This window comes from Falco naumanni, chromosome 4, assembly GCF_017639655.2.
Source record: "Falco naumanni isolate bFalNau1 chromosome 4, bFalNau1.pat, whole genome shotgun sequence".
Taxonomy (NCBI): domain Eukaryota; kingdom Metazoa; phylum Chordata; class Aves; order Falconiformes; family Falconidae; genus Falco; species Falco naumanni.
This window is the reverse complement of record NC_054057.1, coordinates 89,577,093-89,589,231: the sequence shown is the minus strand read 5'-3', so window position 1 is coordinate 89,589,231 and position 12,139 is coordinate 89,577,093. Positions and strand designations below refer to the sequence as shown.

Here is a 12,139-nt window from a genome sequence, read left to right as displayed (position 1 = left end):
ACAGATTTGTCCTTTTGAGACAAAGAATTTCATCTAAAACCTTTAGCCTAATTTTTAGCCTACGGAAAAAGCATTCAAAGTGTTCTCCGTGTCAGAGGTAGTAAGGCCCCATGTGCACCCGAAACGTCCTTGGGGCAAAGCAACTGTCTGTAACAGCATGAGAAGGTGAAGCAGACACAGCCCTTCCTCTGGGCTCTGTCCTGCCTCACCCAACGGTGTCGGGACAGCCAGCTTGTGCACACACCGGGGGTCCAACACTCAATAAAATCCCAGTGTCCCCGTCTATCCCCCCCGAGTGTTTTCCAATCTGTCCTTGCAGGGAGCAGGACTCGGCACAGCAGCAAGGGACCACCATACTCGCTCCTCTACCAGCAGCAGAAGGCTGGCAGCACACGTGTGCCATCTGCAAGGGAAGTTTCATAGAATCACAGAACAGTTTGGGTTGGAAGGGACCTTAAAGACCATCTAGTTCCAATCCCCCTGCCATGGGCAGGGACACTTTCCACAAGCCTAGTTTGCTCCAAGCCCTGTCCAGCCTCCTGATGGCACCGCTTGGTCTCAGCATCTTGCTCAGCACGGCCAGCACCTCAAGGAGCTGACACCCCTCACTGAGCACTGGATGGAGCATGGCACGTACAAGTAATTGCTGCATCTAACCTAGATCTGTGTCCTGCTGTGGTGACAGGAGTAGGGAAAAGCCAAGATAAAATCATTATCAAGTTCTTCCCCACAGAAGGAAACAGATTTAAAACTGACTCCCTCTCCCTGCACAGCTGAAAACACCACATAAGGTCAACAACTCCTTTAATAATAAAAAAAAGTTCTTGTCCCAGATGCTTGTGTTTGAACCGCTGCATATTCATTACGCAATTCCTTTGGTGCTTCAGTTTTTCCAGTATTACTATTTTTTGTTGTTTTGTTTTATGGTGTAACTACAAAGCTTTTATAGTAAAAAAGAAATGTCCTGGCAAAACAAGGCACTATTCAGATACACTGTAAATCACCACTGTGCTGAAACAACATACTACGCACTTTTCCTAAAAACTACAGGCATTTCAATAATAAAACAATTGCAGATATAATTACAAATATTTAAGACATAAACCAGTAAGACACTGAATAACACTGCAAATTAAAAGATTTATAAGCAGAAAAGGCAACAGAATCCTCTTTTTTTTTTTTTTTTTAACAAATGTATTTCTTTTCCTGTAGGTTTTTTGACCATGAAATGAACAGAATGATGGTGTCACTGAGTTCCTGAGGAGCAGAAGGAAGCTACTGCAGGGGACAACAGCATATTTAATCGTACCTTCCAGGCATGGACTCTGGCATTCCTGCAAGCAGAGCCTCCAGCTAGCATATAAAACATTCTCAGGTTCATCAAGCCAAAATATTAACTGATATTTTAAAAACACTTCACACACATAAGATAAAAAAAGTGTAATTTGCAATTTGCCAAGAGCCTGGGAAATTGTAAAGAAGGTAAAAAAAAAAAAAGTCTTATCACAGCTCTTTTATCTTGCTTTTCAACAAGACTGTTAGACAGCTCCAGTGTCTTCTGTGCTGCATATGGAAATACAGAACAAAAAGTATATGGTTGGGTTTGGTTTTATTTTATTCAGAACTTATGCCAGAGTTAATTAATTCATTAATTCAGCTGTGAATTAGGGACCTAGGGCGCAAATGTTGTAAATTAAGAGAAAAACCCCATCCATTGCGTAATAAAGCTTTTTAAAGTCCATCCATGCCACAGTAAAAAAATAGCATTTGATGAAAGTTCTTTTTATCTCTGTCCTCTAATTTTTATGTACAGATCTTTTTTCATGCTTATGATTTCTTGCCTGTTGCTTTTATGAGAAATGATTTGCTGACACTAGTTAACATTCACCTCTTTGGTCATCACTCCTTACTAATTTTAAAACTATATGTTCCGATTAAAATATTTTTCTGTCTTTTTTCCCCCCTTTTTCTTTTTTTAAGACTTTTAAATGTTTAATTAAGCCACCTGAGCCTAATTTATACCCTTGGAAATCTTGATAACTTCAAAGCCATATCCTTTTAACAATATGACCTCAATAAAATACCTGATTTCGGAAAATAAAGATGACACTTAGCATCTTCTTGTTCTAAAATGTACAACAGGTCAAGAAAATAAAAGGAAGGATGGGCAGTTCGAGTCCCCAGTGGGCACTGCCAGCAGCGCACAACAGCCTGGTGCAGAACTGGGCAACGGGCTCCTGTCTCCACACCCCACCCCAGTCATGCAATACAACTGTTTGCAAGGCTGCAACACGAATGCAACCAGGAATCACATAATCACTTAGGCTGGAAAATACCTTTAAGGTCACCAAGTCCAACTGTAAACGATGCAGCTTTACAAGGAATTTCTGCACATCCGAAATTTACAAAAAGGAGCGAAGTGGGTTTCTTGTATAGAACCAGTTCTCTGGTGACAGCACCGCCCTACAAAGAGCTGCACGGGCACCGCACCAGGGCAGCACGTCTTCTCGGCAGCTCCTTTGTTCCTGGGTTGCTCCACACCAGCCCTTCCACCCCCAAACATTCCCCACCTGCAGGGAGAAGGATCAGGGCAAACCCGCTTGCAGCTGACTGAATTCCAGCACCTTCCTTGGACAGCTTTTGTTCAGACTCAGCTTCCACACTTAGCAGAATGTGAACACACAGAGCAGTAAACAGCTAGTTACAGGGGATGTGCTCTGCCTGGGGGGCCTCTTGCAGTCACTGAACTTCAAATTTGTTCTTTACAGCTACTAAAGCCTTCTGGGAAAAATACCCGATTTGGGATTAATACTTTATAAATTACTTTTTTTAACAAAAAATGTTATTGCTATGGATTTCTACATGCCAAGAAAATAATTATTAACCACTTACTTGGAATTAGAGGTGAATGCTTAAGACTAAAACCCACAAACGCTGTATGTACACTTAAAAAAAAATACATATTCTCAGGAACAGCAACAAAAAGCAAGGGAAAAATTTGCTAAAGACTTAGGCCCTTATTTAGCCTTCATAGAAACCCAACTAAAATCAACAATGCTAAATCCAGCTGCATTATGGAATAATTTATACGCCTGAAGCGATGCAAGGAAACACAGGAAATATGACCATATTGCAGATTTAAATACACCCTTAAATATAATCAGAACAAGTTGTCCCTTCATTGTTTTGCTCCTCTGTGGCTGAAAGCAGAGAAGTTTAATGTTCAGTGAAAATTGTTTTAACATTACATGGCCAACTACCATGTTTGAGGATGGAAGCAGAGCGCAGGTGAAGCAAAATGAATGGGAAACAGGAACGAAATTATGAATAACAAAACACCACTAAGAAGGTAAGTACAAAGTAACGCTATTTAAAACCTGATGTAAAAACACACAAAGGGTCAGAAAATCATCTGTAAAAATCAGTTTACATTAGCTATTTCTGCACTAAATTACTACAACATGATACAAGTCCTGCAACCTTCAACTCTCACAAGAACATTTGCTTCTAAACTAACAACCATAAAGACTGTTAGATGGTTCCATGGAGAGAAAAAACACTATTCTCAAGTTTAAGCACATGGTAAGAAGAAAGACAGCATAAAATACTGTACTTTTTCAGGGTCAAGTTAAGCAGGAATTGGTTCTCTGTCCGGGGGGGTGGGGAGGCAAATCCCCACAGAAAAAAAAAACAACACCAAAATAAACCAAACAAAACTGTACAACTGAATCATAGCTCTCCCCATTATATTTTTCTTATTTTTTTGTCTCTTCTTTTCCTTAAGTATTATTTATTCCAGTTACACTTCCCAAAACAAATGCTATTACTCTGACAGGGCAAAAGCAGGTTTAATAAATAACACAGGCATTGGTCTCTTGCACAGAGGGGACACAGTCTGAAAAATGAAACAGAAAGCAACAACAAAACCAGAAGGGGGGGGGGGGAAAAAAAATCACCCAGTTTGCACTGAATCCCAGTTGCCTGCACAGGATGGGGGGGAAGAGGACAACCAAAGCAGTGGAACATTCCTTCCAAGAGATTGCTTCAAAATCACCGGGCTGGATGGGAGGGAAAAGCAGAAAAGGATGCAGGAAGCACAGAAGAGTGCACAAGTGCTTGTGGAGACGGGTATAAAGGAATGGAGCGAATGGGAGGAGCACTGTGAAACCCTGAATGATTTGAGAATCACAGTATACAAATTAAATATGGAAAAAGTATTTTTGGCTCGGCTAAAACATACTTTTTAGCAGTAAAGGCCACCTTGACAATCGTAGAAGTGTAAAAAACACACAGTTGAGGAAACACGCAGCCATAGAGTATTTCAGAAATGTCATATTAAATATAAACTACTGTGACTACATTGCTTGTCTGTTAATGCCACTCTGCACTGGACAGCAAACCTAGAAAAGTGAGGTATAAAAAAAAAGAGTAAATTTATACAAACTTCACTGCTACAGGATGAGTTGGAAGACTCAGGAAGACCAAAAACCACCCAGAATACAGGCACATTTTAAATAGAGTCAGTGTCTGACTATTAGAGTGTAGGGGAGGAGGGAATATGCTGAGCAATGGGAAAACCCGGTATCTGTGCTACTGGGTACACTGGTGAGTGCAGGGCCAAGACAGTCAGCATTCACCCCATCTTCTAGCTCAGCACCCTCCTTGTCAGCAGAGATGCCTCCCACCGCAGCAGCCCAGCTATGCCTGAGCCAGGCTGGTGCTCCTGGAGGGTTCGCAGCCAGCAGAACTGCTGGCACACCAGCACTCACACAGTGCCCAGAACCTCAAAAAAGGGAAAAAATAATATCAAACCTGAAACTGAGAAAATTCTGTATGTAAAAACACTCAGAAGCACATGCCATTGTTCACAGGGACACAACTGTAGGTAATAAGCTTCCCCGCCCCTCCCCCCAATCAGTGAGTGACTTGATACACACACATCCATATGCTGCAAACCCAAGTTCTCACGAAGTATAGAACTGGCAAATTAATCAACCAATTCACATGAACCTCTGAGCAATTCAGATTATTCTCAGATAATGTGCCAAAAATCTGGGGCAAGGAAGGGTGAAATCTCACAAAGCAAGCACAATCAGCCTTCACCACAGTCACAACTGCTGTTCTGTTCTTCAAAACTGGAATCACAAGAATTGCAGGGAGTCTCACACAGAGCAGGACACTGAAACAGAGCTCCCCCTTCACCTGACAGCCCGGGCAGCTTGACGGGGACATGGTCAGCATGTACACTCAGCACTGCCAGCATCTTAGGGAGTCCCTTCAGAGAAGTTCTGTTCCCTATTTCTGCTGGAGGGTTCCTAGTGAAACCATACAACTAGGCATCACACATCCAATGCAGGAGAGAGAAAATCTCTGCTGTTCTTTATGTCCAACAAACACAGGAGGACCATTAAGAAGGTAAGTAGAAAGTGCATAAATGGAGATGCACTAAATTGCACTAAAGGAGGCAATCATCTTCCATCTCACTCTTATCCAGCCCTGGCAGTGAATTTTGTCAAACATCAGTACTTAGTAGACACTGAGCTTCAAACAGAAACTTTCAGCCCAAACTGAGAACTTCCAGCTTTGATCCATTAAATGGGGAGCGGGGGAAGCGCACACACATGAAAAGCATCACTTTCATGTGTGTATTTTAGTACAAAGGAAAAGGAGGTGAATTCAAAAGCAAAATGAAGTGAAAATTGTGTATCACTTACGATAATCAGTGTGGATCTCGTCTATTTCTTGCTCTGTCTGGTCCTTTGTGAAGGTCAAGCTCTACAGAATCACACAAGTCTTTATTTACAGAAACAAAAACATGATAAAGCTGCATACTTTAAAACTAGAGAATCAGAACTGGAAAAAGGATTGGCTCTTGTTCTTCCCCCCAGCTCTTACCATATCATCCACAGATAGTAATACATATTTAAGGTATGTACACATGCTGTTTTGCTTTGCTGTCATGAAGTCAACGGGACTAAGCCAAGCCACCCCATATAACACCCAGCATGTGTGGACCATAAAATATTTCCTAATACTGTGCAATAAACATGCTCCAAAAGTCACAAAAGTATCATATGTCATGGGAAAAGAACAGGCGCTGTTGCTGATACGGAAGCAAGGAATTTGCTAGCTAAATCCTAGAGAATTCTAGGAAGCAAAATATTCCCCACACTGCCATGGAGGGTCAAAATCATCGAAAATGACCAAGGGGAATATTTCTCAAGAATGTTTATTGTAATAAAAAAAAAAATGCTCCTACTGACATGGTTTGGGCAGTACACAGATCACGACAAATGAGTGGTATGAGAAAATCATGTTGATTATAAGATGGTATATGCGAATTCCAACATGCAACCTGGGAATTCCCATTATAAAGCAACAGGCAAACTTGTTTGGTGCCCAGTCTGTAACTTCTCCTAGCCATCCCCCACTCTGAGAACAAAGATGATTAGCTTACTTTTTCACCAGTTTTGTTAAATTCAAACTGAATCCGAATCTTCTCATTCTTTTCCAGCTGTTTAACAACCTCTGCAACTGTTTGAAAATACAATAAATTAATCAATAAAACAGAAGCTGTTAAATAAAAAGATGTAACAGCACTGAATGAAACTACCATGAATTTGAACCATAAAGAGACAAACTGGCATTATCTCTCCAACAGTGAAAACTCAACAGGCAAATCCAAATGGTATGGTTTTACACCAGTGCTCACTCAGCAGGCATTTGTTCACGCAGAGGAACCACTCCCACCTGCGGCAGCTGAGCAGCAGAAGCAGTGCCCAAGACTGGGGGCCAGGAGGCAAGGTCTGGAGCCGTGGGCCTTGCAGCAAGTGCCGTGGTGCTGGCCGGCAGCTGGCTCTCAGCCGCTGCCTGGGCCACTGCTTGTATTTTCCCATTAATTTAATACAAGGGAAATGAGGACTTTTCAAATCATATTTGACTCTTACCTTAGAATACTATAATGTTTCTGTGGTGCACAGGCATGGTTTTATGAAAAGAGTTTTCATTTTATAATGTATCTTTCAACAGAAGATAAAAAAAGTGACATCTACCATGTATCTTACTTTTACCTCCAAGGACTACCTTCCAAAGCAATGCAAAACTGTCTGCAGGTGTATGTCCAAAACCTGTAGTCCAAAAATTAATTACAACCTACTCTAACAATTAAGGCAGACACCTCAAAAGCATATGAACAGACATAAGTGTGTTTAAGTTTTAACTAAACCTACAGTTATGCAGGACCTGCATGATTTATTTTGACATTTACTTTTACAAATCTGTTTCTATACCTTACCATTTTCAGAGGTACTAGGTGGCTATGGCATTTATTAAAACAAACACTTTCACTAGACAGTAAAGTAGCCAGAGAACAAAAGCTTATTAAGCTGTGAAGGAATAAAAACCTGGTCAAAACTACTTTAAGCAAAATCCAGGAATGTGGCACCTGTGCTTCCTCAGAGGCTTAGCTGTTTGTATTATACAGCGACCTTAGGTTCACTGCTACCACTGAAAATGCATGTCTGCACCTTAAGTTCAAGTTTAATAATACAGCCTTTATAAACAGGTATTGAGCCAGAACTCAGTAAGTTTGGCATTATTTGGGGCACACTACTTAAAGTACATTGTCACACACTGTGAAACCCCTCGCATTTTGGGGAGTCTTAAGCACAAACTAAGCAGCGACACGTGGCACCTAAATCACTTAGGCACTTAACCTTCCTCGTCAAGTTCTTAAAATGGTGTAAGGAGCAAAATGGAAAAACAAATAGCGTTGGTTACAAACTCACTTTTCTCATCTACTTGCTCACATAATCCAAGTCAAGAGCTGGCAAGTGAAATCAAGATTTCAAAAAGCAGGAGCCTAAAGTTTGGCTGCTAAACTTGCATTTATAATCCTCAGTGACTGACTGTATTTCAAAAAGCACCACAACTGGCAGCTGTGCCTGTTTAATAAAGGAGTTGAACACCAAAATCATGATTTTTGAAATTCCACAGTAAAAGTTGTGGATATTTGGCACTTCCAACTATCTGATCATATATAAAACCAAATGTGTATGGAGTTAACTTAAGAGTTTTTAATATTTACTGGATAGTAATATGTATTTCTAATAATAAATTTAATTCTAAATATAGTAAATATTTACTGGATGGAAATATTTATTTCAAATTTGTTATATGGTAACCGATGAATTAAGTAGGTTTTACTGTGTTTAAATTTGGCAGCCTTCTCAAAGGCTACTTCTCACTGCTGGCCACAAATCATTCCTGTTACAGGTAAGCAACAAATAGCAAATGTAAAGTTTAGCTGTGCACCTGCAGTGGTATGCAATCTGACCCATGGAGGTGCTGAACCCAGCTGTGCACGAGCAGCTCCCTGCCCTGTCTGCTTTGCAGTGCTTGCTCATGCAGTTGCTGACAGTTCCACTGACAGCAAGACCACAAATTTATCTGGTAAAAATAGTTTCCGAGCCCTTCAATACACACCTAAACATTCAGAATGTCAGGACTTAAGTCTCTGTAAATATGAGTATCAGAGATCAAACTGAGGGTGGGGAACAGTATTTCTCATCTCTCTACCTCTGAAGTAACTGAGACCAGCTCTTGCCAGCAGCAGGACTGACCTACGCTACAGAGGCAGCCAACAGCAGCCTACCTCCTGAAACCAGTGCAGAACAGGCAATACCAGCTATATGAGAATTTCCAGGACACTCAACAGCTGTGCAGCTCCCAGAAGAGTAATATCTGAACATGATCCTGTTAGGAATTCCTTTAAAAAGAGTTTGCCATAAGCTTCTAATCAAATAAAAAGTAATGTAGCTATAAATCTGATGTCTCTCTCTCACCCACACATGGCAGTGTGTTTGTACTGTTACTTTTATCACTTGCAGGACTGAACTGAGAGATGACAAATGACACATCTTTCAAAAAGATTTATGTTCACATCTTGTATAAAATAGAGTGTAACAAGATGAGCTGGGACAATTCTCCCTCTACTTCATACAAGGTAGTCAAAATTTTCAAAATGGCCACACTGCCTACAAAACCAGGCAGCACAAATACCCTGCTCAGATCTCATCCTCCCTGTTCCAGCCCTGGCATTTTTCAAGCATTAAGTTTATATTGCACCCACATCACGAGACTAAAACACATTCTCCTTATCCCATACAGATGTTTAATGTGTACATAGTCTGAGTTTAATTATAGAAAGTTGCTGCCAAACAACTAAATTGATATAAACTCCATCTATCTATACCTATCATCTAAAAAAAAACAATCTGATTTTGAAATGAAATCAAATTAAAAAAATACAAAAGTCTCAGTGTATAGGAGGAAGAGAACAAATTAGAACAAGAGATAAATTAGTAATCCATTCACTTACTAAGAACCTTGGGTACACTTTCTTTTTTTGACTAAAAACCTTGGAGTCTAATTTGGAAGCACTCATTAAAATACAAAGTCAATGAAAACACAGAACATTTTTCAGAACAGAGTTAGTAAACCAGGAAGTATAAAATAATTTCAACACAAATTTACATCCTTGCTGGATACTTCTAGAGTATTGCAACGTATTTTTGGTTTTCATTAAATTTCCTTTTTTTGCATTAATCTTGATTTATATGAGATAAATTCTTCCAGCTCCAGTTTTGCCAAGTATTACTCAGCCTTATTCCTACCCTGAGAACTAAGAGAGGAAATGCATACCAACAGCTTGCAACGGTAACAAATTTTCCTAGAATTTCTAACTTACCAGATTTGGGATTTAGAGAATCACATTGAGCATTATACATGTGCACAAATTCCTGGTGTCTTTTAATGAGCTGTTGTCGGGTCCCATTGGTTGACAGACCATGTTCCTTTAGTTTCTTCTTCAGTTCACGATCAGAGAGCAAGTTGTAAACAACTTTTGACATAGGCTTCCTTTTGTGAGCAGAACTGCAAAAGGAAAAGGAAACAAACATTTCTTAGTTAATTCTCCTATGAAAATCCAAATACTGATTTATATTTTTACAGAGTATTTCACCCACTCTGGGTAAGAAATACCCGAAAGAATCGCTTCAGCTATGGCAGACATACAACAAATTATGCAGTGTATCGCAGATGCAACAGCAGTGGCTCTAGGAAGCCAGAACACTTTTCCATCTACCACAAAGAAAATTTCAAACATACAGAAAGCAATAGGTCTGGTCCGATTTTCTTCAGGAAACAATGCGAACACTACTCCTGTAACAAGTACTGTGGCTCAGTTATTGATATCTACAGTGAAGACTTTAGAATCACATCAGCAAACACAGTATTGTTTGTCTTCATTAGGATCAAGCCTCACGTTTGCTCTGAATTCAAAAGGAAGCGTACTGAATTCAGATTGCCAAAACACAGGTTTTCCACCCACGTACTGTCCATGTCTTACCTGAATCAGTTGGCAAAGTTTTAAAAGCATTAAAACTGCACGCTAAAACTTGAATTGGGAGATTTTTCAGCTTTCTGGGAATGTAACTTCAAGAAAGATAGTCATGTACCTGCAAGCTATCTGTAGTTCCCATCTAACAGAAGGGTTGTTTGGTAATACAGAGAAGTGACATTAAAGAGAATTAATAGCGCTCTCAGATGAATATCATCTGAAACCAAAATTTACTCCTTCACACTGCCTTATGTCAGAAGAAATCAACGTTCCTGGCATAGCTAGGGAAAACATCTTACACACAGGAAACTGTCATAGAAAATTCAAGTCCTACTACAACTTCTGTCATCTAAGATGAGCAGAACAGTTTCTTTCTGCACAAATTAGCTCAGTCTTCCCTATACCTCCTGGTGAAATAACACTCAAACTAGCCAAAAAAAGTACCGAAATCCATCTACTGCCTCACTCACCTTCTTCAACTTAAACTATTTATTAGTTACACAAGAACAGCATTTATATAGATACTTTTCTTCCTGCAGCAAAATGAAGTTCAGCTGTGCTGCTCTGAATTATGGAGAAATTAATGGCTTTCCATTGTGAAAGCAAGAAACTTATCTGAAAACTGTATTCAGCAATTTCAACTCATCATATTGAAAATAAATTTCAAAGCTTTTAAAAAAATGCTCACGCAAAAATCATCTTTAATTCATTTACTTTCATACAGCCCCTGTAGCATAGCTGGCAGAAAAAAAAAAAAAAAAAGATGACAATACACTCTTCAGGAAATTACTGTTTTCAGATTCTTTGGGGAAATAAAAAAGAAATCATTGAATAATTAAATCTTTTGAAAGTCCTGAAAAAGCTTTGTATGTATTATAACACACCAGCATCACGTCTTAGAAGAGTGATGACAGCTTTGTGAGCAGACAGCTATGAGAAAACAGCTCACAACAGTTTTGAATCTTAATGTTGGTGGGATTTTTCCCCATCCTCGAGAAATGCAGTGTTCTTTGTGAACGTAGACTTACCTGTTGTAATTACTTCTGTGCAGGTTTGGGGGACTAAATTATCAGTTCCGCTGAAATACTGCTCAACTGTTAACATAGCATGCCATGTGCTCCTAATTTGAGAATAAACAGAGCTAAAATTCCTCACAGAAGAACTAGAGATCTGCTGTTACTGAAACCCGAACAACACTGCCATAAAATAAATACATTGCCAAAAAGCCAGCATTTGACACACAACAGCCAGTCCCTAGGGAGAAGTATCTTGCATGATATTTTCTTAAGATCCAAGCAGTCTAGATAAAATAAGCAAAATTTAAAATTCTGTTAGGGACATGGGCTTGACACCAAAGAAAGATCTGGCTTTTATTTCCATTCATTAAGAACAGAAAAAACACTAAAAACATCCCAAGTGAAAATATAACATCAGATTTCAATACTCATTTACCATTTACTCATCTTCAAAGTCCTTTAGCTTATAGATTGCATTCTAAGCATGACTGGACAAAATAAGAGGTTTAACATAAAATTACTTTCTAATTCAAGGTTCAGAGGAACTGGAAATACAAGCGTGCAGTAAAACCACATGCAGTAAAAGTCCCTCACAGTTCTTTAGTCTGAGCAGTTAGAAATAATGATGGCCTAAATTTATGCTAGTAAGTAAAACAAACTGAAATCTACACTTCTGATGTGAATGTGGTGACCATGACAAATTCTAGGGTGGAGGCATAAAATC

The 12,139-nt window shown here is 39.5% G+C and overlaps 1 protein-coding gene across 6 annotated transcripts in view; it reads right to left on the bottom strand.

Moving 5' to 3' along the window:
• Positions 1 to 12,139, bottom strand: part of RAD18 (RAD18 E3 ubiquitin protein ligase) — a 54,119-nt gene that overhangs the window by 25,241 nt on the left and 16,739 nt on the right. For 5 of the 6 annotated variants that reach the window (XR_005827446.1, XR_005827447.1, XM_040590910.1 and 2 more), the window contains exons 7-9: positions 9,749 to 9,933; positions 6,458 to 6,534; positions 5,715 to 5,775 (exon numbers count right to left, since the gene is read on the bottom strand). Coding sequence is in view for 4 of the 6 variants with exons in the window: in XM_040590910.1 (XP_040446844.1) it covers positions 5,715 to 5,775; positions 6,458 to 6,534; positions 9,749 to 9,933 (323 nt within the window). In the remaining 2 variants the exon portion in view is untranslated. Of the gene's footprint in view, positions 1 to 4,969; positions 5,316 to 5,714; positions 5,776 to 6,457; positions 6,535 to 9,748; positions 9,934 to 12,139 lie in introns of those variants that run through there. The other variant, XM_040590912.1, reaches the window with a different exon arrangement.